Raw genomic sequence first — 27,165 nt, forward strand, 5'->3', positions numbered from 1 at the left:
CTTTTGACACCACTTCAGAAAGCAAATTTCCCTGAACTGTTAAACCAAGTTGCCTCCCAACAACTTTGGTAATTTTTTCCTCTAAACCCAGTGATATGTATTTACAATACTTAAGAAAGCCATGTTTGGTTAAGCACCATTTTTGCAAGCTGGTTGGGAAGCTAGAAAGCAATTTGATGCAATATATGGAAATTTCAAAGATTTTTCCATTTCAAAAAGGAATTGAAATAATTTTTATAGATGTTTTAACCTGTGTTTCTCTGATTTCTCTTTTAATATTGGGTTTTCTGTTATTTTTTCAACTCTTTTCTCTCTTCTGATTTTTTCCCATTTCCAGTTTCACTTTCCCTGGATTTCCTTAAAGCAATTAAAAATGCTCAGGGGTTGAAAATTAAAAATGCTTAGACCCAGATGGTGTGCCCCTGGCCCAGGCTGTGCAGCTGGACCTGGAAATTCCTGGGCATCTCTGCTGATCTCAAAGAGATCTTGAACACTGTGTTAGTGTGGACACCATGGTTGTCTTTCCAGTGCTTGTCCCTGTGGAGCTTTTTCCCAATCCCATGGGTTAGTGCTGGTTTTGTGGGGTGAGCTGCTCTTCCTGTAGTTGTAATGTCTGTATCAGTCATACTCTGAGAGTCTTGTTGGGGCTCTCCTGGTTTGTTTCCTCCTCTGGTTAAACATCCACCCTTCTCCTCAGTGTCTCACGTTCAGGATATGTTCCCAGTGCTGTGGTGGCTTTGCTGCTCCCCCGTTCCCGGGTGTTGGGCTGGGGCAGGAGCAGGGACCTGCTGACCCTGTGCAGGGAGCCCTGAGCACAGCAAGGAGTTTGCATCCTCTTTTACACCTTTCATGGTCTGGTTTGACATTATCACTGTGTGGAGTGTGAGGAAGAGGATTTATCTGGTGTGTCTGTTCCTCCTGTGTGTGGCTATGGGGAACATGATACCTTTTCCTTCCCAGTGTGTATTATTTTGGCCTATTCAGGACATTTCTGACCCATTCTGGGTCTGGTCTCTGGATAAGCAGGTCTGGACAAGTATCTCTGTTTGGTCCAGACAACCATCTCAGCCTTAGAGAAAGAAATATTATGGTGCTTTATTTTTGTCCTCTCCAGTTCTGGCTCCTGCCTCCCTCCAGCATGTAGCTGGGTTGTCAAGTAGGGTCCATGCTGAGCATGAGCACTTTCACTTCCTAATGAGCATGAGCACTTCACTTCCCTAGACTCTAGGGCTTTTTGGACAAGCTGCATTTGTTTGAAAGCTCTCTGTCAGCGCCAGCTTTTGGTCTGATTGCTCCCCTAAGAGTACTGTACTTAATTAGGCTGGAATTGCCATTGCACAATCACCCAACCATAACGATGTCTTTAACCCAACCAGAGAGGTTTGCTGGGGCACGGGTCCAGAGCTGCCTTCTCTGCCTGCTGCTGCAGAACAGGCTGACCTAGAAACAGCCAGGGACCATGTTACAAAACAGCCTTTCTGAACTTCTGCCATGGCAAATGACGAACACACAGCTGCCTGTACCTGCCTCTTGCCTTCTGAAGGGAATTCTTTTGCTTTTTGATGTCCCTTGTCTGGTAATTATTTAAAAGGTCAAGAGGCAAGGCTATATTTGCACTGAGCACTGCTGGTCATTCATGGCTCGATAGGCTTTTCTTCTCTGTGCATTTATGGGCCACAAAGCATAAACCCCTCTTGGGCATGCTCTGGTTTAACCACAGAGAGGTGCAAAGTCATACCCATCCTTCCCAGCCAGAAGGAAGGATGCAGGTCTCAGAGGTTAGCTCAAGGTGTGCATCCCCAAAATGGCTTTGTGATCCCAACCCTGTCCCTGCAAATGTGGCTGACACCCCCAGAGTCTGTGCTGAGCTCTTGTTCTTCCTTGCAGAGCATCCACCTGTCCTTTTTGCGCACGGTCCCACCTTACTCTCACCAGGCCAACGTCTGGTTTGAGATGATGAGAGTCTTCAACTGGAACCACGTCATTCTGATAGTCAGCGACGACCACGAGGGTCGTGCTGCACAAAAGAAGCTGGAGACCCTCCTGGAGGAGAAAGAGTCCAAGGTCAGTTCCTGAACATTGTCTTGTAGCTTTGTTTAAGCAACAACAACGAAACTAGAAGTCTTGGGTTGTTGTATGTATGTAGATTTCTGTATGTAAAACACCTTTTCTTTCCATTGTAACATGGCTAACATGCTTAAAGCATCAACAGTGTCTGACTAGTACCTGACAGAACTTTGTACTTTATTCATTTCACTTGCTTTGCCATGGTCAAAATCTCCTACATGTAAATCGACTACAAAATGAAGGGAAGGATAACCTGGAGCTCTGCAAATGCCTTGCCCGAGTTTCCCACCCAAGGAGAGGACCATTCGCTCAGTTTAGGGAAGCACCTGCCCCACTGCAGCCGCCCCGGGGCCAGGCAGACCCAGCAGTGCCAAACCCATCCGAAAAGCAGCTTCTGAATTGGCCATCGGGGGTCAGCTCAGTGCTTAGGAGGGGCAGGGCAGCGGGATTGTGGTGATCCTCCCGCTAGCGCTGTCGGCCCGTTCCCATCTCCATCAAAGCACATGCCAAACGCTGCTTTCCTGACACCCCATGCATGGCAGGGCCGGGGGCGGGACCTCGCTCCTGCTCGCAGGGCCAGCGGGAGCAGGGAGGGAGCAGGGCAGGGCCCCGAGGAGCGGGGGACAAAGCACAGACCTGCGGCGTGGAGGGAAAGATCTGAACAAGTGTTCATTCAAGACAAGCAGAGAAGCTTCAAGAACACTTCAGAGAAGTGTTCAAGACAGCACAGGAAGCTGTGTGGCTGCAAGCTGGAAGGCAAGGAAACACCTCCTGTCCCACGGGGTGGAGTCCCATCGTGTCCTCTCTCGGGCAGTAGGGTGAGGTCCCCTCCGAACGGGCTGAGCCTGAGTTCATCCAAGTCTCCAGCAGCATCAGGGCAGGCACCCATTCGGGGATGTTCCCTCCTGGGTCACAGGCAGGGACCCCAGCGTGCTCTTTCCAGCCCCACCTGCAGCTGCTAGACCTTTGGCAGTCTCTCAGCTGTTGAGATGTGGACATGGACGCTTCTTGTGGTTGGAGTTGGTGGCTGAGCTGCGAGATGGGACCCTGTGACTGCTCTTCATCCCCTCCCTGGAGGAACAACTGCTGCAAGGGTGCAGGCTGGCACAAGCCACACTGACCAACAGACTCCTGATTTTGGCAGTGATTTTCAAGAAGTTTCATCCTTGCTGCATCCCAGGCTATCTCAAGGCACTGATGTTCCACCAGCCACAGAGGGATCCTCCTGCCTCCAAGGGCAGCTTCCCACTGGGTGACAGCAGGACAGTGCTTTTCTCCAAAGCCTCTTCCCAGCACAATGCCCTTCATACAGGGAGAGCCATTGTCAGTCTCTCATCCCTCCTCTTGCATCTTTTGAATTCCACTTTCTGTTTTCCTGTAGTTCCCGTGCATCCCATTTTGCTGTTCCCTCTCACACCTCCACTCCCATTTGCCCCATGTGGTGCTCCCAGGCACAGGGTGCATTTCTTCTTCAGCCTGTCCACCATGCAGGAAAGCCTTTGAGAGCTTTAAAGATGGGGAGGGAGGGTCTGTCCTCAGACATTCCCCGTTTTGCACTGCATCTACCACGTGTCTTGGTGTCCTCTGGCAGCCCCTGGGCTGCTGCAGATGCTCAGGCCACTCTCCAGCCTGGGGCACCTGTCCCAGTAAGTCACCTTGTCCTCTCTTTGGGATGTGCCACTGCATCTTGTTTCTTTTTCCTTTGAGAAAAGGTCAGGCAGACTGGTCTGACTGGTCTTGCAGGTGGCAGATACCCCTTTGGAGCCTTCCTGTCTTCCTCCACCTCTTCTCTCCCATCTCTCTTCTGATCACTGATGTGCTGACTTTTTTCATGCCATGAAGTTGTACCATGGGCCCCTCTCCAGCCTCTCCAAGGGCAGCCTGGGCCCTGGGGAGGGAGCAGGCAGGAGACTTGATCTTGACCTCTTCAAGGCTTAGATCACAGCCCCATAGGACATGGTGGACCTGCTCAGGGTCAGAGACTCACCTCCCCATCTGGGCTCTTGGTTTGGGGCACGGCTTTGCCCCCAGGGTCTGTGCCAGCCTCGTGTGCCATCCAGGCACCACTGTGTGGGTCTGCACCTCCAGCAGCACCCTGAGCCCAGCACCCAGGCCGTGCTGGCCAGCCCTGGAGTGCCCCATGTGCTGGCCTTGTCCTGGGGCTGTCTGCAGCAACCCTCAGCCTGGAGCTGCTGCTCCACCCAGCTCTGTTCATTCATGGGGCTGATGGGCTCTGAAGGGAGTGCTGGACACTGAAACCAGAGCTTGGGGTCAGAGGTAGCAGGTCCCTGCTGTGCTGCCTGCCTTTCTCTGGGACAGTGGTATTCATGAAAGTGGCAATTTTTTGAGTGATTGCAGGAGCACATGGTGGAAAGGGAACTTCTGATTTGTCAGTCCCTGTGTGAAACATCAGAGAAGGGCTGCAGGACCACATGGAAAAATGGGAAAAGGAGGATTACTAGTGTAGTTCTGGAAACAGGGCTAGTGACAGGGAGAGGTGACCAAGAGCCAGCCTTGTTGTACTGAAGGCTCTGCTGACCAGCCTGGGCCAAGGTGCCAGCACATCCCAGGAATTTCTAGTTGGTGGCTGCAGCATGGATGACCAAGTTTTTGGCTACATTGACAGTGCCTGGGGAGAAGTGACCACCATTGCCTGACTGGAGAACATTCCTGCTGTCCTGCTGCATCTCTGGTCTCCTTGTAGCAGTTATTACTCCAGGGTTCACTGCAGGCCCAGCAGAAGCCACTAAGAAGCCACTGCAGAAATCCTCTCTGTGGGAGTCAGCAGAAATGAAGGCAGACCTGGGCTCCAAACAAATTTTGCCTCTTCACATACTTTTCCTTGCCAGGACCCAATTTCTTTAAGCAATGAAAAACCTGTCGGGCTGTGTCCAAGAGGAAGAAAGGAAAGGTCACACAGCTGCATGGAAAGGAGACCTGGCAAGATGTCCTGCCAAAGACTGGCCTGAATGCTCAGGAAAAGGCAAGCTAATTGGTTTGGAAAACAAGATGAAGAGCAATGTGTCTGTCTGAGAAACAGCCTGGGAGCACGGACCGCTGTGCACCGGGGGTGCGAAGGGTCGGGCTCCTGGCAGGGACCCATTGCTATCAGGTGCTGGAAAGATGGAGACGAGAGTAGAGCTGTGTCCCACACCCCATGTACACAGATCAGGGATGCTCAGCTGGGGCAGGGTCAAGGAGAAGATGTCACACTATGTCCCACCAAAACCTGCCAAGCCCTCTCCTGAAGATACCATCAGGTTGCTGTTACTGGCTGGCCGCAGGGGTTGCTCCCAGAAGGTCCCGGGGCTCTGTGTAGGCTGCTGCAGGGCCAGGGCTCTGAGCAGAGGCTGTGGGACCTCAGCACGCTGCCTGCTCAAGAGAAAATCTCCAGCAGTGGGTGCCCTGCCCTGGGCTCCTCTGGGGCCAGGCAGCACCAGCAGCTGAGGCAGCAGAGTAGGGGAGGAGCAGGATCTCTGCCCCAGCCCGATCTCTCCGGGGTCAGCCCCAAGCCCCACTGGCATGCTCCAGTCAGCAGCATGGAGACCACCAGGCAGTGAGCCCCACTAGCCATGCTTAGGGCCAGCTTACAGGCACCCTGGTCTCAGGTAGCTGCACCTCCCAGGGCCACGCATGTGCAGAGCCATGAGGTGCCCTGGGCCCTCCCCAGGGACCAGGTAAAAGCTGCAATGCCATCCCATGTTCACCATTGCTTCATATCGCCACGCTTTGAGCCAACATGGAACCTAGAGAACTTTACCTTTCTCTTTTGGATGTCAACAGAGCTCAGAAAGCTGCTCCCTCCTTTCAGGGGGTGAGAGGTTCAGCTGAGACACCTCACTTTGTGTGGACTCTCTGAGGGTGGACAGGACTGTAATGCTGATAGTGACGCTAGTAATGCTAATACTCTTAATTGTAACAGTTTGCCTTTATCCAGCACTTTCCATACACAACATTTTGTCCTTTACTTCCAAAGTAATTCCATGGAACCCCCACCACTTAGGCCCTTAGATTGTTTCTGAACTTAAGATAAAAATTCCTTGCTGAAGAATCCCCCAGTCCCTCAAGGGAAAATGCAACTGCATCGTACCAGCTGTGACACTCAGGCTTTGCTCTCAGATTGCTCCGTGACGCTCCCGTGAGAGCTGAGGCACAATCTCTCCTGATAGTGGTTTTTGCGAGCTCCAGCGTTATAGAGACCCTTTAGCAAACAGTGGAGGAGGAGGTGGATGTTGGATTGCTTTACTACACGTCATTTTCAACTGTTTATAATATTCTTCTGTGTCTACATATTTTCTCTGTGCACATTATTCATCAGAGTAAAAAAAGGAACTATGAAAACCTCGACCAACTTTCCTATGACAACAAGCGAGGACCCAAGGTATATATGCATGGAAATGCACGCCGCCCACCAACCTAACTAGCAAATGAAAAATAGCCACAGCCAACAGAAAAGATTTAAAAAAAAAAAAGAGAAAAAAAGAGAAAGAGAAAAAAAGAAAATAAAAGAAAGAAAAAAATTCCATGACTATGTTTCTTGGTAGCACGTTTTTATGTTGAGATAGTTTGGTTTGGACTTGAGAATGGAAACGTAGCCAGCTGACCCTGGAAGGATTTCTTTTTGAAACATGCATGTGAACCAGTAATTAACTTGCAAGTTCTTTTTTTTTTTTTTTTTTGAAAAGTTGAACCAACCCCCTTTCCTCCCCAAAGGAAACAGTTCCTTGGTGTAAGTTGCTCACTTTGATTCCTAAAGGTTAACCCTGTGCAATATGTTTTTTTTCATTTCCCATGTTTTTGAAAAACAACACTCGTTTGAGTTTTCAATTGCATTTCAAAGCCTTTTTCTCTTTCCTGTACAATGCACGCCTCTTTTTGGGTCTTGATTGACTTCAGTTTGCATGCACAGTGCAAAAAAAAAAAAAAAAAAAAAAAAAAAAAAAAAAAAAAAAAACCAAAAACCCCAACCAAAAAGCCAAAACCTTAAAAGAGAAAGGAAGGAAGGAAAGAAAGAAAAGAAAGAAAGGAAAGAAAAAGAAAAAATAACTATAACCAATCTTATTTAGCAGACTTTTGTGCAGTTTAATGAATTCTCTTGACCTTTTCTAGATAGCATGGCTCTCACCACCAGTCCTGGGGCTCACTCACTAACCAGCTTTGCTCACACTCATCACAGGCTGAGAAAGTGCTTCAGTTTGACCCTGGGACCAAAAATGTGACCGCGCTGCTGCTGGAGGCAAAGGAGCTGGAGGCCAGGGTCATCATCCTCTCTGCCAGGTGAGGCCATGCCATCCCTTCCCCTCCCTGCTCTGATTTCCTCTCTCCCAACGCTGCCCAGTGCTGGAGTCAGTGTGGATTTGGGGTTTGACAGCCTTCCAAGGAGCCTGGGAGAACCCCCCACAGCCAGCCCCTGTCCCGGGCAGCTGGAGGGTGCTGGGGGTGCTGCTGCCGGCCAGTGACAGTCCCCAGTGTAGCTGCCGTGTCTGGCTGTGCTGCAGAAACAGCCATGGTTACTGATGGTGTGTCCTGATCCAGCTGGGAAGGAGGGGTGCCTGATGGCCTCAAGCCTTCAGCACGATGGGCAGATGTGCAGGTGCTCAGCAGCGCCGGGAGCTGTGGGATCGGGTGAAGCTGAGAGCCAGCCTCCCATCGCATCGAGGATTTAGCTATTGCCCAGTAGTCGGTGTCACCTGGGGTGGCACTGCCGCATCCTTGGGGTCTGACAACGGGGCCGCCCGGCAGCTGGAGCCCCATGGCCGTTCCCTTCCTGTCGTTGCAGCGAGGATGACGCGGCCACGGTGTACAGATCAGCAGCCATGCTCAACATGACGGGCTCGGGCTACGTGTGGCTGGTGGGGGAGCGGGAGATCTCGGGCAATGCCCTGCGCTACGCCCCGGACGGTAGGCACCTCTCGAGCCCCGTGCCGCTGCAGCCAGGCTCGGAGGAGCCCGAGGGAGCCGGGATGAGCGGCCCCTGCCCTGCCCGGGACCGCTCGGGCTGGGGGAGCGCGGTGCCGCGGTGGTCCCGAACGGAGGGTCCCGCTCTGCTCTCGGCTCTCTCCGCCTGCGTGGGGACCCAGCCTTGGCCACCTTGGGGCTGCCGCGCCCCAGACCCGTGTCACTGGGGCTTTGCAAGCTGCCTGTCACCCGGGAAGGGCCGGGGGATGGAGCTCGGGGTGTCAGGGTGCTAGCCCAGCCCCGCTGCCCCTGCCTGCTCCTGCCTGAAGTTCAGGCACCTTCCCACTGCACCCGAGCGATCCTCAGCCCGCAGCCACGTGCTCGCTGTCCCAAGAGCTGGGCATGGGAGTGACGCTGGAGCAGCCAGCGATCCCAGGAATGCTGACCCGCTTCCCCTCTGCCGCGGCAGGAGTGATCGGTTTGCAGCTCATCAACGGCAAGAACGAGTCAGCCCACATCAGCGACGCTGTCGCCGTGGTGGCCCAGGCCGTGCACGACTTGTTTGAGAAGGAGAATATTACAGACCCACCGCGGGGCTGCGTGGGCAACACCAATATCTGGAAGACAGGACCCCTTTTTAAGAGGTATTGGGGAAAGGGTCCTGCTGGAGGGAGCAAAGGACCTGGTGGGGGAGAGCTGGAAAAGGTGGGAGCATGTGGAAAAGGTGCAGGAGGACATGGTGGCTTTGTTCAGGGCCACTAAAGCTTTGGGGCATGTGGCACAGGACTGCCTGCACTCTCCTGCATGATTTGGATGTGAGGGATACATCTCTCCTAGAAAACTCTCCCAGACACAGGCTCAGGCAATGGTACCCAGTTTTTCCAGGCTCTTTAGGCATCATCCTGGTGCCTGGCACTAATTGAGTCCATGTCAACCCGTGCTACCCTGGGCAATGCTTAGACAGCTGGGATGTGTGGGCAGGGAACGAAGGAGGAGAAGATTGGGGTCGATGGTCTCTCCAGCCTGGAGCTTAATTCCATGAGTAGAAGTGGGAGAGAGGGGGGTTCTGCCCAGTCAAGGTAGGGGGATATTTCTGTCCCATTTTATCTCAGTGCTGCTGACACGTTTCCTGCTGAACATTCCAAGGGCTGAGGCATGCGTCCAGTGCTGCATGCAGGGCTTGGTGGCAAGAGCTGTCCATGCATGGGACAGGTTGCCCTTGGCTGTAGCAAACCCTGGTGCTGTGCATTTGGAGACTGGAGTGTCACAGATGGGAGCATGTGCCTGTGGGGTGCTGCTGCCAGGGCAGGGGGATCGGCAGGTCCTGCATTCGCTTCCAGACCCCAATCTGCAGGTGCTGGGGCCACAGGGGCTGGGCCTTGGTGCAGCAGCCACTCCCTGCAGACCTGGGTTCTGTTGAGCATGAGACCTGCAAAGCCTGGAGACGGTTTTAGAGGCATTTCTGGCATCCCCTGCAGTGCCAGCCTTTGGCATGAGCGAGTGAAAACTGTTCTTCACAAGTGGCTCAAGCAATCCTTGTGTGTCTCTGCTATCACCTTTCCAGGGTTTGGGGGCTGGTTCTCTCCTTGGTGGTGTTTGTGTGTGCCTGGGCCACTAGCCAGGCTGGGATGGGCAGATGCCGGGCACAGCATCAAAGCTGTAGCAATGGGCACACCTCCCAAGGAACCCCCAGAGGAAAGAGTGCTTGGGTGCTGTGGGATGGATCATTACAAAGGGGAGTGGGACTGATCTGGTGGAGAACAAGGGGCAGTGACAGCAGATATGGTAGAGAACATTTGGGAAACTGATTCCATCCACCAGGAGGGGATGACCACAGGTCTATGAACAGACCATAGGTAGCCTTGGCTGGACTTGTACAGGGTAGTGAGCTTATGGCAGGTAACTGAGAGTAAGCCTTTGCCCTTCTCATGCCTTGTGAGGCATCTCAGTATGCCTAGAGCACAGCAGGTGTTCTAGGCTGTCCCAGCTGTGTTTCTCTCCATAGGGTGTTGATGTCCTCCAAGTATTCAGAGGGTGTCACTGGCCGGGTGGAGTTCAACGAGGACGGGGACAGGAAGTTTGCCAACTACAGCATCATGAACCTGCAGAATCGGAAACTGGTCCAGGTTGGGATTTACAACGGCAGCAATGTACGTGTAGGCCTGGACTGGGTAGGGAGAGGTTGGGCACTGGAGTGTCCACCTTGACCTCACATCCATCTGTTTCCTCCGGGATCCATCTCAGGTCCTGACCAACGACAGGAAGATCATCTGGCCAGGCGGGGAAACTGAGAAACCTCAAGGCTATCAGATGTCAACCAAGTTGAAGGTGAAAGCAAATGGCATTAGGGGCAGAGCTTCTCAGCTCTCTACGTGCTGGGCAGTGACTTCATCTGCCTCCCACCTCCATGGCTGCTCTGCAGCTGGCAGCAGCATTTGCAAGGCTAGGAGAGGATATGGGAGAGAAATAGAGAAGGTACTAGAGCGTGTTCAGAGCACAACTTTCAGCTGGAGTCAATCTGGATAGGGTGGCAGGGATCCTTGGGTTTGGAAAGAGACAGGAGAGAAAACAGCACAGAAAGGGTGGAGGGACAAGGTGATCACCGTGTCTCATGGGAGCCAGAAGACACCTGTCACAGATTTGCGAGAAATACAAGGATGGGCTCCTTTGGCCAAGGCATGGTTCAGCTCTGTTAGACAGTGCAGAGACCAGGTGGAAACAGATTCAAAAGGAGATTAAACCCTCTTATGGAGTGTGGGTGGATTGGTGGCTGCAAGGCTGAACGCAGGAAATCGCAGAGCAGCTGATGGCCAGAAGCTGGAGGTAACACTGGCAGAAGGTCCCTCCGGCCTTGCTTTGCTGCCATGCTCTTCCTCTAAGTGTCACTCAGCAGCCCCTTTAGGGACTGGACCCTGGCCAGGCTGATCTTACCAGTATGACCATTCATTTGTTGTACTGATCATTTGTCTAGCAAGGGAAATCCCATTCCCACTGGTAGGGTTGTCCCCACAGAGGTGCTATGGGTACGTTTGTTGTGATTGCTGCTTTACTGAAAGATCCAGGGCAGGACTGAAACACCTGCATTAACTTGGGGCAGTGTCTAGAGCCCCTTTCCAGGCACTAGTCCTGGCTGTGTGGTGTCTCCCATCAGTCTCCTGTTAGGGAAAGAGATTTTGAGGCTCAGCTGAAAGTGCCACATGAAGGAGGACACTCCTCACTTTGGGTGCAGGGAAAGCAAATGTCCTTGGTGCTCTTCTTGGCAATGCTGTGTTCACAGCTGGAATTCATGATCTTAAAGGTCTTTTCCAGCCTAGAGGATTCTCTGATTCCACATGCCAAAGCGAGGTCCAGCTGCTGGGCCGAGATGGCAGCTGGGGAGGGCACCACGGCTTGTTTGGGGAGGGCAGCCCAGCTCCCAGCATGGGAATGTAGTTCTGGAGGGAAATGCAGACCAGAGGGTGTTTGTGCTTCACCTCACAGATTGTGACCATCCACCAAGAGCCCTTTGTGTATGTGAAGCCCACTCAGGCAGATGGGACGTGCAGGGAGGAATTCACCATCAATGGAGATCCTGTCAAAAAAGTCTTCTGCACTGGACCCAATGAGACCATCCCAGGTAACTCAGTCTGGTGGGAGCTGCCATTCCAAGAAGTGGTCCCAGGGAGGGTGCTTGGTCACACAGGAGGCCCAGAGGAGGAGGCACAGAGTGGTGACAGCACAGCTGGTCCCCAGACACCCCCCCATCAGCTCAGCCTCACAGCAGTGCTGTGCAGGAGTTGGGCCCTGGGATCCAGGGGTTTGAGCCCAACAGACTCTTTCCCATTGTCTCTCTTCTGGATGGTCACCAGGGCTGCTTTGAGGGATTGCATCCTGAATTTCTGTCTCCTGACATGTTCCAATTCTCTCTGCCTTGATCTCCATAGCAGCAAGGACCCCAAGGCATGTTAGCACGTGCTGCACTGACACAGCATCAGTTTCAAACTGTCACAGATACTGTGTCAGGATGAGGAGTGAGCACCTGCTGTGGGGTGGGAGCTGCTCAGCAATGCCAGGCTTGCCCAAGTCCAACTGAAGGGCATCCCCTTGGCTCATTACACCTTCCTGTGCACAACATCCCCCCAGAGTTGTGTCCTGAGCTGTGTTCAGCCTGCTGGGCTCATGTCAGGACTCCTCAGCACATGCACTGAGCCCTCTTCCTTGCTCTGCCCCCTCTCAGCCCACCTCATTGGGACATGGCAAAGGAATGGGACCCCTTTGTCCCCAGGCTGCTCACACCCACAGTGCTGAGGCAGTGTGAGAGGGTGGCCAGGCAGATGGCCCTGGAGGGTAACGTGGTTACATCCTGCATGGAGCCAGAGCCGTGGGGTGGCTGCTCTCACTGGGGACAGGCACAGATCCTGTGTGGGGTCCCTGGCTGGGGCTGCCCCCCCTCATCCCGTTCTGTCCCTCCCCCAGGCCGTCCCACCGTGGCACTGTGCTGCTACGGCTTCTGCATCGACCTGCTCATCCGCCTGGCAGGTGTGATGAACTTCACCTATGAGGTTCACCTGGTGGCTGATGGTAAATTTGGTACCCAAGAGCGGGTGAGTTTGGGCAGCCTGTGATCTTCCTTTGCCTGTGATCTTTCTTTGCCTGTATTGTGTGTTGAAACACCCCCAGGCCTTTCTCCTGAGCAGGGTGGGGTGGAAGGGCAATGCAGGATTCCTAACAAGTGCAGGGTCCTGGCTGGTGGGGGATGTGTGTCAGGGCAGGGGTCTGACCAGGCCTTGGCTTCCTGGCAGGTGAACAACAGCAACAAGAAGGAGTGGAACGGGATGATGGGGGAGCTGCTGAGCGGCCAAGCTGACATGATTGTGGCTCCCCTCACCATCAACAACGAGCGGGCCCAGTACATTGAGTTCTCCAAGCCCTTCAAGTACCAGGGCCTCACCATCCTCGTGAAGAAGGTATGGTCTGGCTGGGAGGTTTTCTAGAACACGGGAGGTGCCCGTTCCCCACACTGCAGTGCCCAGTGCAGGCCCTGCAAATTCCAGGCTCCAGGCTGCTGGTTTTAATGCAGGCTCTTGTTTGCATCAACCTGACCCTTCCTGAGCAGCAGGAGCTTGGGGCAGGGCAGGGCCCCTGTGGGTCCCTCCAGGCGGGCAGGGTGCAGTTTTGGGGGGTGCTAGCACCGTTCCCCTCTCTCCTGTGTGCAGGAAATCCCCCGCAGCACCCTGGACTCGTTCATGCAGCCCTTCCAGAGCACGCTCTGGCTGCTGGTGGGGCTGTCTGTGCATGTGGTGGCAGTGATGTTGTACCTCCTAGACCGATTCAGGTGAGTGTACTTTGGGCCACTCAAGATCTGGAGGGGACAGGGTGGTGCTCCTGGGAACTGTCCCCTGGGCCCCTTGTTTGGATATGTCTTGCAGCCCTTTGGGGGCTCTCACAGGGACTTAACTCACCTGCTCTGCCCTGGGCTGAGGATCCTGGCCCCTCTGGCTGCCTAAGCAAGGGATACCCAGCACGTGGGGATGTGGGAACACACCTGTCAGACCAGGTGCTGTACAGATACCTGACCAATAGGACTGTCAGCTTCTGGGCTCTGAGAGAATTTCCTCTCAGCCTTTTTTGGCCCTGTGGCAGCTCTTCTGAAGGCACCTGTCCCTGCCTCAGCCCTGTGCCCAGAGGCTTTGATGGCTAATCTGCAGGGAAACCTCTATGCTGCAGTGGGAGAGGCTTGAGCTGGCCAGGGTCAGATGATCTTTCTGGTCAGGAGAGAGTGTGATGGGACCAGTACCAGTGTGAGCCAGACAGGGCTGCAGGTCAGCACAGGGGATGTGCCAGGCAGTGGGACAGAATAGGGAAGAGCTGCCTGGGACCAGGCACAGTCTGTAGGAATGAGAGACACAGGGCTGCCCCAGGACACGTAGGGCATGGTGGGGAGCCCTGGGAATCAGGGTAAGGGCAATGAGAAGGGTTCTTCATCTTGTTTTCCAGCCCATTTGGCCGGTTCAAAGTAAACAGTGAGGAGGAGGAGGAAGATGCTCTAACTCTTTCCTCAGCCATGTGGTTCTCCTGGGGAGTCCTGCTAAACTCTGGCATTGGAGAAGGTGAGTCACAGCTCACAGCAGGACAGATCTGTCCTGCAGCCCAGGCTCTGAGCTGGGCAGGCTGGAGGGAAGCCCTTGCCCTCTTTCACAGCCTCCCCCTCTCACATGGTCCCTGTGGGACCTCATTCCCTGAGCCCTCCCTGGAGCAGGCTGATAGGAGATTTGGTGATGCTGAGTGTTGCACGGTTGTGGCAGCTGTCAGAGCTTCCTGCCAGCCCCAGCACTGGATGGGAAACAGGTCAGGGAAACCTGGGCTGGATCCCCTGCCCAGGGTTACCCACCCTCTCAGGGTGGCACACAGTGTGCTCTGGAAGGAGCTGGAGGTTTTTTTTGTTCAGGCAGTGCAGAGGCTCCTTGCACAGCTGCTGGCAGAGCTAGATGATGATACAGATAGATGGTGCACATCGGCAGCTGTCATTGGGCTCGTGTGGATTGACACGGCTTTGGCAACCAGGCCAAGCCCTCGTGGTGCCACTGATCTCTCCTCTCTCCCTGCAGGTGCTCCCCGGAGTTTCTCTGCCCGTATCCTTGGCATGGTGTGGGCTGGCTTTGCTATGATCATTGTGGCTTCATACACTGCCAACCTGGCAGCTTTCCTGGTGTTGGACCGACCTGAGGAGAGGATCACAGGCATTAACGACCCCCGGGTAATGACCCCTTGCTTTCCCCTTCCCTGGGGCATATTACATGGCTTGTGGTTCCCAGAGCCCTGACTCACCATGGCTGTGATCTGTGCTGGGGGGTCCAGACTCAGGGAGGTCTGCTTGGGCTGGTGCTGATGAGTCTGAGCCCTTGCCCTGGGTAGGAATGGACAGACGTGGGCAGGGATCAGCAGGAAAACAACCTGTCCAGAAATAGCCTGTCTGCAGTCAAACTGCCTGCCAGTTCCTGGAGAGCCTCCTCTAACCAACGAGGAAACAATTCATTATGGATGAGTTATAACTAATGAAACCGTCCCTGCGGTGCAGTCAATACTCTCCACATGCCTCAAATCCATTTTCTGCTCTGGCAAGGACACAGCCACAGCTCATCAGCCCAGGCACGCAGGAATGTGCCCTGCAGCAGCACGGGCCCACAGCATCCCACACCCTCCTGTGTGCCCTGCCCAGGGCACTGCCAGACCCATGGTATCCACAGGCCTCCTGCACCCTCAGTGCCACCGTGTCCCTGTCCCATAGCATCCCCTGCACCAGCACCATGGTCCCAGAGCATTCACTGCCCTGTGGCATCCTCTGAGGAGATCAAGGTCTTCTCTAGGGAGCAGGTCCCTGAAGGAGATGGGAGATAGGAAACAGCTTTGGGGTGAGAAAATTTTGCTGGTGAAGGACAGAAAACATCGGAGCCCCGCCCTTGCCTTTCAGCTGCGCAACCCCTCGGATAAGTTCATCTACGCCACGGTGAAGCAGAGCTCTGTGGACATCTACTTCCGACGGCAGGTGGAGCTGAGCACCATGTACAGGCACATGGAGAAGCACAACTACGAGAGCGCTGCCGAAGCCATCCAGGCAGTGAGGGACAAGTGAGTAGGGCGAGACCTTGCCTGGCCACGCTGGGAAGGGCCTCAGGAAGCTGCAGCTGGGTGGAGCAAGCAGGGAAAAGCTGGAGGGAGCTGTGACCAAAGCATGGCTTGATGGGACTTCCCAGCTGGGGCTGGGTGGGATCTGCCCAGTCCTGGTACGCCCCAGGTCTCGGTGGGGAGCACAAGGTCTGCGTGGGGGTGGCACAGTGAGAGCCCTGGCCATGGCCTCCCTTTCTGGCCTCTTTTCTTCTTTCAAGGCTGGGTGGCTTCAGTGTTTAAATTAGGGCTGGGAGCACCCTCGCTGCACCCACAGAGGCTGCAGACAAGCTGGGCTGCCCAGCCTGACCCGTCCATCCTCCCTCTGTGTCCAGCAAGCTCCACGCCTTCATCTGGGACTCGGCGGTGCTGGAGTTCGAGGCCTCCCAGAAGTGTGACCTGGTGACGACGGGGGAGCTCTTCTTCCGCTCCGGCTTCGGGATCGGGATGCGCAAGGACAGCCCCTGGAAGCAGAACGTCTCCCTGGCCATCCTCAAGTCTGTACACGGCTCTTGGCATGGGGCTTGCCTCACATGCTGCTCGTGCCAGGCACTGCCAGCCACCCTCCAGACCTCTGCAGGGACAGGGGTGCTGGGGTCTGCCCTTCCATCCTGACAAAGGGACACTGAGTGACTGGGGTGGGCACCCGCAGCCTCAGCTGCGGCTCACAGGGCTGGGGAAGCAGCAGGGAACTGGAGAGAGGGCAGAGCAAGGCAGGGAGCAGAGCCATGGTCAGCCAGGGGTGTAGGCAAAGCTGGCAGAGAGCAGCGGGGCCATCCAGCACGGGTCTGTGTGAGCAGGGTGTTGGTGCTGCCGTCGCCCCACTCCTCCCTCAGGGCTTAGTCTGTCCAACAGCACTGCACTGCCCTGGCTTGGTCATGCAGGGCTTTTTCCTTTCAACTCTGGCTATTCCTGTTACCCAGGGATATGTCAGGGCCCCCTCTGAGTCCAAGGCTTTTACACCAGTGCTAACCTGCAGTGTGGGGTGTCTCAGGTCAGCCTGATATTATGGGTGAAAAGGGATTTCCTTGAATTACTTTGGAAATGCCACACTTGTTGCAGAGAAATGTCATGATGGAGAAATAGGCAGCTGGGAACAGCAAGTGAAGGGAGAGAGCCCTGGGAGGTTCATTTTAGGACAGGGTCAGGAGCCACCAGGGTCCTGCCCAAGATGCAGAGGTGTAAGGCCTGAGAGAGAATGGTCAGGATGTGCAAGATGGGCAAGATCCAGGATGATGTAGGGAGCCATGGACCCCGTCTGTGGGATGGTCTTAACATGGTGATGGGTGGCAGCAGGACAGATGGGATTTGGGACCACCACATGAGAAGCCTGAAGAGGCCACATGAGTCCTTGGTGTCCTCCTGGGAGAGGATGGGGAAGCCCAGGGCTAGAGATGGCCCAGGAAGGTGTGGGGTGTACCAGGAACATGAGGGAGGAAAGTGTGGGGAGCCTGTGGTGGGATGTGTGCTCTGTGCCCACTCCTTCCCCATGAGCTGTTCAGGCAGCTACTGTGAGGACACAGCTTGTGTCCTCCTGAGCTGTGACACTGAGCTGTGACACTGAGCTGCGACACTGAGCTGCTGGGGTGTCCCAGCCCTCACTGTGCACTGCAGGGAGCTGCCAGGCAGCAGTGCCCTGACCTAGAGGGTGCTGGGGGTCACCAGAAAGGACTGGGGTCCATCATTGCCTGGGCTCCAAGTGTCCCTGGCAGGCAGAGGAACTGTGCAGGAGGGAACTGGTAGATGTGGTTCATGTTCACTCCCTGCAGCCTTCTCCAGGAGCTCTTGGAGCACTGCCAGCTCATCCTTCCTTGGGAACACACCTGACACACGGCTCTTTTGGCAGCAGGCACTGTCCCAGAGCTGCTGCAGGGGCAGTGGCAGTGGGGAGCGGTGGATGCCTGCTCAGAACACTGCACTGTGCTGTGTGTGCCCACGCAGTGCTGGCAGCCCCTGCAGAGAGCCCACACGCTCTGTGCAAAGGCCACATGGGCACAGGTGTGCATGTGCACACACAGCCAGCATGTCCCTGGTTCCTGTGCTGGGAGGCTGCAGGCAAGTGCAGAGCCCTAGGATGGAGGGCACGAAGGCACAAAGAGTGTTTGCCCCAGCTGCCTGTGACTGGTCTCCAGTGACTACCCTGTCCTGTCTCCTTGTGCTTCCAGGTCCCACGAGAACGGCTTCATGGAGGATTTGGACAAGACTTGGGTGAGGTATCAAGAGTGTGATTCCCGTAGCAATGCCCCAGCAACACTCACCTTTGAAAATATGGCAGGTTTGTTCTGCAAACCTCTTTCTCCCCCTTTGCTGGGTAGCCTGCTTTTGCTCAAGACATTCTCCTCCCCAGGGCTTTCATCTCAGTCAAATCTCTGCTGCTTCTGGGTTTGTGCTTTCCTAGTGCTGGGAGGCTGCTGAGGTGGGCTCCATTCCCATCGTGCTCAGAACAGTTCCACAAAGCTTCCCCCACCTTCCCTGGGGGCCCCTCTTGCCAGTGGGGCTGCTGTGGTGTGAGCATGGCTCCCCTCCCTCTGCCCTGGCCAAACTGTGGCGGTCACAGTGCAAGCAGAGCTGGCACCAATTCAGAGAGGAGAAAGCACCTCGGGGGAGGAAAATGAGAACCCTGCTGCAGGAGGGGGCTGGAGGCAAGGAGCAGCCCCCCAGTCCTGAGGAGCCCTGGGCAGGGCCAGAACAAGTGTAATTGATAGAGAAGGGGTTTCATCTTGCAAAGACTGCAAGAACCCTGAGACAGGCTCTCCCTTTGCACTGAGGTGGTGCCACTGGTCCTACAGCCAGACAATGCAGTGATGAGGGATGAAGGGTGTGGGATGGGACCCTGTCCTCACCAGCACTGCTGGCCAGTTACAGGCAATGGAGAAAGGGGGTATTTTGCTCCATCTCCTCAGACACCACTGCAGAAATGTCAGCCCCGAAGGTGCAGGCATCCAAAGACAGCTCTGCGCATGGCTATGCTTCCCGACGAGCCAAACCAGAGCACCAGGTCTGGGTTCTGGCACAAATGGCCCCACAGTCCTGGGGATGGGGTCTGCTCTGGGGCTTGCCGTGCCTGTCCCCAGCATCACTGCAGCTCAGTACCCTGTGCCCCACCAGAGCTGGCATTGACACCCCTCAGGTGCCCAGGCTGTGTTCCCCTCCCGGCCCTCCAGGACTGCGGGGAGATGGCGGGGGGATCCCGGGTTGGCAGATGCTCCCATCGCTGAGCATGATGCAGAAGAAATGAGGGGTCATGTTGCAATTCCACTGCCCCCTGTAACTTTCCTGCTTATTTCAGGTGTGTTTATGCTGGTGGCTGGAGGTATTGTTGCCGGGATATTTTTAATATTCATAGAGATAGCTTACAAAAGGCATAAGGACGCGCGGAGGAAGCAGATGCAGCTGGCGTTTGCGGCCGTTAATGTGTGGAGGAAAAACCTGCAGGTAGGACAAACCGTTTTTAGAGCAAATCTCCACCAGGTGCGTTTTCCATTCCTTCACCAAATCAGTGAATGCAGAGCTGTGGATTAGCATGGGGCCCTCTGTCCCCCACCCCACCCCCGTAGCTCCATCTGGGTTAACTCGGTGCCTGTTCAGCTGTAGGGTAGTGTCCCTGCCTTCTCCCTGGGAGCTGCTCCTGCCTGATGCTATCTCTCCCAGCAAAGCTCCAACAGGGCAGAGGCCTGGCCCAAACATCCCCAGTGGAGCTTGGGATGGGGACTTTGCTCTGCTGGGGACCACATGCCAGAGCCACACCTTGCCCTGGCTGAGCAGGCAGTGCCAGCATGGCTCCTTGCAGGTTCTGCCCTGCTGCCTGGCTCCAGCCGCACTTACCAGCAGATGGGAGGGTCAGTCTGCAGCCACTGACCATCCCTGCCCGGTGCTCAGGTGGAGGAATGCTCCAGGGATAGTTTCCATCACCTCCCCTTCCCTGCCTGCTCTGCAGCAGCGTGGTAGCCCTTGCCATACCCAGGACCAACTCCAAAAAGAGGTGGTGCGTGCTCTTGTCCTTTGGAGACAAGGACATCTCCCCACACAGGAGCCATCAGTGCCGGTCCCTGTCAGTGCCAAGCCTTCCTTGGTCTCCTTTTATGGGGCTGTTGCTCTCCCAGGCTTCTCCTGCTCCTGGAACATCTCTGTGCCACTCAGGCAGGGAAGCCCAGGAGGGTCAGAGGTGCCTGACAGTGACACTGAGCCATGGGCACGTCCGTAGGCCACCAGCCTCACACTTCCCTTCCCCTGCTGCTTTTGGGGCTGAGTCCCACAGTGCCCCTGACCCCAGTGTAGGGCAGCTGGAGGCTCTGTCTGAGTTGCCCAGGCTGGTTTTTCCCCTGGGGAAGCACAGCGGCGTTCAAAGAGCAAGAGCTCTTTTAGGTGGCTAAAGGACACTGCTGCTCGGAGCAGAGCCAGCAAGGCACAGAGAGAGAAGGAGGCTCGGGGACCCCGTGAGGAGCCCGGCTGGGGCCCTGGGGAGCAGCGCTGGCTGGGGCTGCGGGGGGGCTGCCCGAGAGCAGCGAGGGGAGCACGAGGCCAGGCTGCTGCATCCTGAGAGCTCGCTGGGTTCAGTTCACTGGAAAGAGTCTCGGAAAAGCCATTTCTCAATTTTTTTTCTCCTTTTTTTTTCCTTTTTTTTTCCTTTGCTTCCAAAAAGCAGCAGCACCGAGGGGGTTAAGGCTGCTGGGACAGAGCACACTAGTTGCACTGCCATTTTTCACTTGCCAACCTTCTAGAAAATACTGCACTGGGTCCTTGGGCAGAGTCTGTGGGACTGTGAGCAAAGCATGCTGCCCTGTGGGGGTAAACAGCCTCATGGTAAAGAGCCGTTTGACATTGTAAGACTTTTCCACAGGAGGAAACGTCAGAGCACTAGTATCTGGTACATTGCTAGAAGGTAGGCAAGTGGAAAGATTTATTTGTTAAAACAAACAAACAAAAATAATGGTTTTTGGGATCACAGTTTTGCCATGGCTATTTCCTGAGATGCCATGGAAGAAAAAGACATTTCATTCCATTCATCTTGCTTTCCTTTCCGTTTGTGCATGTCCGCAAAAGAGAGAACTGAGAAGGAGGAGCAAATGTATCCCCGAGCATGCTCTACGCACCAGCGGGATACATTTTGGTTACCCCCGTGCGGTAGCAGAGCCAGACCTGGTCACTCCGTCCCCCGTCGGAAAGGTCACACTCATTGGCACGAAAGCAATTGGGGAGGACTCGTTGCCAGCGCCCAGCGCCCAGCGCGGCCGGGCTCCCCGGCCCGCGGCCCCCGCACCATGGCGGCTGGTGCTCCCAGCCTGCGCCAACCAGGTCCGACTCGCTAACTCCAACGCCTACATTTTTCAGTTCTGTTTCTCTTTGAGTTCATCCCGACCCGACGACATCATGGCACTAACGCTTTGCTTCCTCCCTTTCTTTTCCTTTGTAGTTTTTTTTTTTTTAATTTTCTTTTTCTTCCAGTTTCCTTTTTGTTTTTTAGCCTGTTTTACTTTGGAAAACAAACCAAACCACTACCGACAACCACGTTCGGCTTTGCACAACTGCATCATTTGAATTTTTGAACACTTTTTTTTTACAGAATATTCATACAATGACTTCTCTTTCAATGCAGTCCTCTCTCTCTCTTGTGGCACTAGGATTCAGCCTCAGAAAAGGCCCTGAGCACTTTTTTTTTTTTAGTGGTAGGTGCAGCATCTCATGTCTCGGTCCAGCCAGGCTAGCGGTGGAAGCGAGGGGCAGGGCACCAGGCAGAGCATCCCTAGGAAGCGAGGTCACCTGTGCCAGCCTGGCTGCAGACACCAGGAGAGCAGGGCTACTTCCCAGAGGGGTTCCCAGTGCTCCAGATGCGAGGCCGGCCCCCCGTAGCTGTAGCAGTGTGGTGGCTGTGCTGTAGCCCTGGGTCACGGAGGCCCTTGGAGCACTGGGAGTGGCAGAACACCTCCAGTAGCTTTCTCACCTAAATGAAGGCCATGACATGGGGCAGTATTCAAATAGATTTAGAGTTTCCAACAACACACTAGAGATCTAATTACTTATACATATTCATTTTAGGATAGAAAAAGTGGTAGAGCAGAACCTGACCCTAAAAAGAAAGCCACTTTTAGGTCCATCACCTCCACCCTGGCCTCCAGCTTCAAGAGACGTAGGTCCTCCAAGGATACGGTAAGAGGAAGAAGAACAATTCTGCCCTCTCTCTTTCTCTCTCTTTCTCTCTTCTGCCATCCCATCGACTGCCACACACCCATCCCGAAGCTGCCAGTGTACATGCATAGCTCATGTTCGTCACCAGTCAGTCAGTCAGTCAGTGAGTCAGTCATCCCGTGTACCTGAAAGGATGCTGGGATCCTGGAGGGCAGGCAGGAGGTGGCTTGGAGTCCTGTGATGAGTTGGGAGATGCAACCGAGTTTTTGTTTTGTTTTTTTTGTTTTCTTTTTGCCTGGATGATTTCTGATGTTCCTCTCTGTGCTTCGCTCACCTTACCGGTGCTGACCTCTTGAAACTGATGACATTTTTTCTTTTTCTTTTTTTTTTTTTTTCTGTTCCTAAGTGTTCCTGTACCTGTTTGTCATTGTATGCCTAAAAACAATCACCCCGATTTAATTTGGGCACCGTGTCACCTCACCAAGAGCCATGCGTGTCACACTCTCTACATGTGATTTTTGTTTGTGACAATTAGCATTCGGAATAGTCCTCGCACAGGAGTGACAGCTGTCTCTGGTTATCATCAGCAGTAACGCAGCTCTAGAAAATAGATGAAAAGGCTCCAAAGAGGAGGTTGTTAAAGACCCAGCCTTGGTTCAAACTCGTGTTTTCCGCTGCTCTCACATAACCAGAGAAAATTTCCAAATTGCTGCCTCTAAAGCCAGCTGTTTCCAAATGTGCAAATGTGTCTGCTCGTGCTGGAGCTTCAGACACTTCAGCGTCAGGTTGGGCTGTTGGTCTGTCGGACTGAGCCGTGTCCCTCTGCATGTCGCCGTCTGTTGTATGACACTCTGCACTGTGGCTACTCTGTTGTCTCGTGTGGCAGCGCCCGCTGCGATTTGCTGCCCGACCTCCTGGCGCGACGGGCTTGCCAAAATCCCTTCCCCGGGGCGACCGGCGGGTTTGTGCCCGGGGTTGCTCAGAGCAGGTCCCCGCCAGGCTGCCCGAGGCGCAGCGGGGACGGGGGGACGGTGGCAGCGCGGGGAGATGTGGCCCCCGTGGTGGGGTGGCCCGTCCCCAGCCGCAGGCTTGGGCGCCTCGGGGACAGCATGTGGTATCGCAGGGGGTCTCAGGGCCACGGCTCTGTGTGAGAAATGGAGGAGGCTGCCTTTGACACCAGCGCAGGCTCCATACCAAGAAGCTCCTGAAGCAGCCCTGGAACACAGCCCTGGGGACAGCTGAGCCCTCGGCCGGGCTCGACTGCCACCATCTCACACAAATGCTCCTCTCACTGTCACCTTGAAGCCTGGAAGTCATGGGGGAACACCACACACTTCCCACTCATCATCTGTACCTCCCAGGGAAGATGGGCATCCCTGTGCTGCTTCTGTGCTCCCTGGGTGGCACCTTGTCCCAGTAATGCCCCCATGTCTGGGGTCCCCTCTCCCCACTGCTGCTCCCCCTGAGCAGCCCTGCAGGGAGGTCACAGGTTGTGTCTTTGTGGCCTGAGCCATGACCGGGACAGAGAAGACAGAGATGGGGTGGGTGGTGCAGGGGGTGGTGCAAGAGTGAGGAGGAGGAGGAGGAGGAGGAGGAGGAGGAGGAGGAGGGACAAGTAGAATGCAGAGAAAATAGAGGGGAGAAAAATTGGCAGAAAGATCTGCATGTGCTGAGTAGACCCCCATGTTCTATTGTGTTTGAACTACTCCACAATTAGGAAACCAAGGGGTCCTGTCCTGAGAGAGCAGCATTATGATGGTGCCCTGGGCACCTGGGGGATCCAGTGCCACTGGTGAGCAGAGGAGAGGGGAAGAACCCAGGAAAAATGGGGCAGCTGTGTGTGGCACCCCTGGTAACTCCCACATTGCTCCTTCTTCAGGGAATCATCCGGGTCCTGATCCTGCTCCGTGGTGTGATCCTGGTCCTGATCGTACACCAACCCCCACAGCCCACAGCCCTCTCTGCCCCATGTCAGGAGCACCCCAATGCCCTGAGCTGACCAGGCCCAGGGCCCACCTGCACCACAGGTCCCATGGATGGGCAATGGAGCTGTTGTTTCCCCTTCCCTGGGGTCCAGCACAACACAGGGCTCCCCATGTTTGGGTCCCGGTCATGCTCTTCCTGGTACGTTGTTCATGGGCAAGTTGTGGAGGGAGATGACCCCAACTCATCCCAGAAGGTGGTCCCCACTTTGGGGGCAGCTGCATGGTCAATTATTCCCCACTGCTCTGAAGCCTGTCACAATGCTCTGCCTGCCTCGGGGTGTCATGGCCAGGGTCCCAGGACACGTTCCCCAGGGAACTGGGCTAGCTGGGGCAAGAACAGGCCAATGGGGTGAACATCCAAGCCAACGTGGCCAACTTGGAGGCTAGCAGCTATGGCAGGAGGTCCGTGGTGGAGTGAGCTTTGTGGTGATGTTGGGCAGACCTGCTGGTTGCTCTGCAGGGTGAGCAGCCAGCGGGAGCGGGGTGCTGCCACCAGCTCATGTCACAGCTTGTGCTTGGTGACCTCCTCTTCCATGCAGCAGCCCTGGCTCAGAGACCCCAACGCCCTCCTGCTGGAAGGCCCTATGAGACTGTAGCATGCTGGGGCACATTGCCTGGGGTCCTTGTAAAGATGAGAAAGCAGCGAGGTGCTCTCTTTCATGATGCTCAGCAGAGCTGCAGGCCCACACCAGGTCTTAGATGGGCAAGGCTGGAGAGCCCTTGGGGCTGGAAGGCCAGGCTGACCCCAGCCCCGCGGGCTCTCCCGGCTAGCGAGCGAAAGACGCAGACCTGGCGGCCTTGCTTCTTTCCTTTCCGTTGTCGGGAGTTTTAAAAATGGATTCTGCTCTGCAGCCCTGCAGAATGGTCCCTCAGGAGTGCCAGAGAGACAGGCTGGCACCATGGAGCCAAGACAGCCCTGGGAAGCTTCCACCCCACTCTGAACGTCCTAGCGCCCACCATCACCCGAGCTGCACAGCCTCTCCGCGGCACATCATCCCCACCGCCCCAGGAGGAGATGCATGTGCTCCCCATAGGCAGCTCCTGCAACTCGAGTAGCACTGGCAGAGCTGACGTGTCCATCCATCGCAGCCACCCACGATACTGCAACCCCACAGACGCCATGTGAGACGCATAAACCACACAGACACCTCCGAGCCGGCACATTGCGTAGACACGTATCGAGGTGCACAGGTCCCTTAGCCCCCCGCATCGCCAGCCCCCACAGAGCCACACTGCCAGCCCCAGCCCCAATGACACACGTCCCACGGCACCGCCCCGCAGGGGCCGGCGCTGGCCGCGCTCAGCCCCGTGGCCGTGGGGATGGTGCCAGAGCTGGGTGACAACCGAGGGGCTTCCTGCAAAAGGTCACCTTTTCAGTGAAGGATCAGCTGTCCCAAAGCCAAACGCTTCTTGGCTGAGAAAGAGTCTAGGTTTTGGCCCAAAAGAACCAAAAGTAGGTCAAAGACAACTTTTTTTTTTTTTTTTTTTTTTTTTTTTTTTTTTTTTTTTTTTTTTCCTAAAGGGAAGTTGATATTTTCTACAGCAAGATTGCATTTAGCTGGAATCCTAATTTTTAATGGAAAAAAACCCACAACAACAAACTAAAATTCTTCTAGAAAATCTTCCACCAGCCAGGGACTACCATATAAGCCCAGTTAGGTTGAAGTAATTTTTAAAGACATTAAGTTCTTGTCTATATTTTCTTCCTGATTGTCATTTAAAGTTTTTGGTGCCTTCACTTCACTTCCATACCTTAACATGTTTGAGTCTCTTCTACGGTTAATATTGATTAATTTCTTGGCTTTATAATGTTTGGTTTGGGGATTATTGCACCATCCCTGTAACATAATTTATCTTAAATGACTGATATGTGCTTCTAGCATTAGTCCTACTTTAACATAGTTTTGATATGACCGTTTTCTTGCTTTTTTTTCTTTTCTTTTTTTCTTTTCATTTTAATTTTTATTATTAAAAATTGCATGCATGAACTTTACACAAGAAAAAAAAAAGTAAATGAGAATGTTACCCTGTGATAACTCTGTGATTGGAGGAGATATGCTTTCAAATCAAAAGCCATGCTCTTGTATTTTAATTTTTCTGGCCAGATTGCCCATTTCGCTTGGTTGTTTTAGTGTTTCCCACCCCCAGAGCTGTGCAGAGAGGCCAGAAGGCCCCAACCTGCCCTGCTACACCACCACAGCAGCCACATGCACACGTGCACTGAGGCACATGCACTCACACAGGCACACTCCGCTTCTTCCACCCCCCTCATATCAGGCAGGATGTTTAACAAAGGACCTTTCTTCTACCCATTCATTTTTGTTCCTCCAGTTCCTCCTTCTCCTCCACCAGTGAGTCACAGCCTCTCCCCTTTCCCAGTCACCTCTCCTCCCTGCGGGAGTCAAGCCCCATCCCGTGAGCACACACCTCCCGGCAGCTGTGCCATGAAACACTGCATTTAGCTGGAATCCAAATTTTTCACGAGGAGGGGGTGGCTGCACCCGATTTTGGGACAGAAGGGTGTTTTTTGGTGGGCTGCTGAATAGCCACGTAAAGCTCCCCCCAGGGCAGCAGAGTAACATCAGGATGGCCTCGGCCACTCTCTCTGTGCCGATGGGCGATGGCCGAGCTGTTGCCCCTTAGCAAGGCAAGGCCATGGCCAGGAATTCCCAGAGGCTCCACTGGAATCTTAGCCAGTGCCCTAAGTGGCAGGGTGATCCCCTGAGAGGTGGCAGGGTGATCCCCCGAAAGGCTCCCTGGGTGTCGGCACATCCCAGCATGGTCCTGGAGAGACAGAAGCACGCTGGCTCCCAGCCCAGCTCCCACCAAGGGGTCCCGGGAAGCACAAATCCGGGCTGGGCAGGGCAGCCCCAGGGACCCCATGTAAGGCTCGGGGGGTGGCAGGAGGCAGGGTGTGCAACACACAGAGTAGCCACAGAGCCAGAGCTGCTGCCAGCACCGCGAAGGCCACGGCCACCATCGACAAAGCAGAGCAGGGGAAATCCATCACCGAGGAGCCCCCCCAGAGCCCCTCGAAACATCAGCCCTCCTGGGCAGGGGGTGCAAGGGCTGGGAAAATGTCACTGGAGAGGGTCTGTGCTGCAGTACATGAGACCCACAGAGACCCTTTCCTGCCCTGGCACCGAATTAGGACCCCAGAGAGCAGCACAGGATTCTCCAGGCTACAGCAGGGCTGGACAGAGCTTCCAGGTCAGGGTTTGGAGTTTGGAGAGTGGAGCTGGGAATGGAAGGGAGTTTGGAAGGAGGAAGGGAGGAAATAACTGCCCCGCTGTAAATTCCTGCCTGAGGAGGAGGACGTTTTTTTCGTGCCCATTGATGGGTATTTCTGCTCTGCCCCCTACTTGCTGATGGGACTGCAGCAGGGGAGGGACCTCCCATGGCCTCTCCCATACCAAGCCCCCCCATCTGCAAGGAGCTCAGAACC

General features: G+C 54.8%; 1 protein-coding gene across 17 annotated transcripts in view; it reads left to right on the forward strand.

Moving 5' to 3' along the window:
- Window positions 1-27,165, forward strand: part of GRIN1 (glutamate ionotropic receptor NMDA type subunit 1) — a 38,764-nt gene that overhangs the window by 9,409 nt on the left and 2,190 nt on the right. For 2 of the 17 annotated variants that reach the window (XM_053961885.1, XM_053961886.1), the window contains exons 3-20: window positions 1,888-2,064; window positions 6,386-6,448; window positions 7,244-7,344; window positions 7,847-7,968; window positions 8,435-8,609; window positions 9,971-10,115; window positions 10,210-10,293; window positions 11,446-11,581; window positions 12,421-12,548; window positions 12,747-12,911; window positions 13,161-13,279; window positions 13,942-14,054; window positions 14,553-14,701; window positions 15,416-15,573; window positions 15,945-16,106; window positions 17,775-17,884; window positions 18,899-19,044; window positions 20,653-20,904. In XM_053961885.1, coding sequence (XP_053817860.1) covers window positions 1,888-2,064; window positions 6,386-6,448; window positions 7,244-7,344; window positions 7,847-7,968; window positions 8,435-8,609; window positions 9,971-10,115; window positions 10,210-10,293; window positions 11,446-11,581; window positions 12,421-12,548; window positions 12,747-12,911; window positions 13,161-13,279; window positions 13,942-14,054; window positions 14,553-14,701; window positions 15,416-15,573; window positions 15,945-16,106; window positions 17,775-17,884; window positions 18,899-19,044; window positions 20,653-20,904 — 2,505 coding nt within the window. Of the gene's footprint in view, window positions 1-1,887; window positions 2,065-6,385; window positions 6,449-7,243; window positions 7,345-7,846; window positions 7,969-8,434; window positions 8,610-9,970; window positions 10,116-10,209; window positions 10,294-11,445; window positions 11,582-12,420; window positions 12,549-12,746; window positions 12,912-13,160; window positions 13,280-13,941; window positions 14,055-14,552; window positions 14,702-15,415; window positions 15,574-15,944; window positions 16,107-17,774; window positions 17,885-18,898; window positions 19,045-20,449; window positions 20,492-20,652; window positions 20,905-21,645; window positions 21,757-24,572; window positions 25,813-27,165 lie in introns of those variants that run through there. The other 15 variants (XM_053961892.1, XM_053961893.1, XM_053961897.1 and 12 more) reach the window with 12 other exon arrangements.

Source organism: Vidua chalybeata, chromosome 21 (genome assembly GCF_026979565.1).
Source record: "Vidua chalybeata isolate OUT-0048 chromosome 21, bVidCha1 merged haplotype, whole genome shotgun sequence".
In the NCBI taxonomy this organism is placed as follows: domain Eukaryota; kingdom Metazoa; phylum Chordata; class Aves; order Passeriformes; family Viduidae; genus Vidua; species Vidua chalybeata.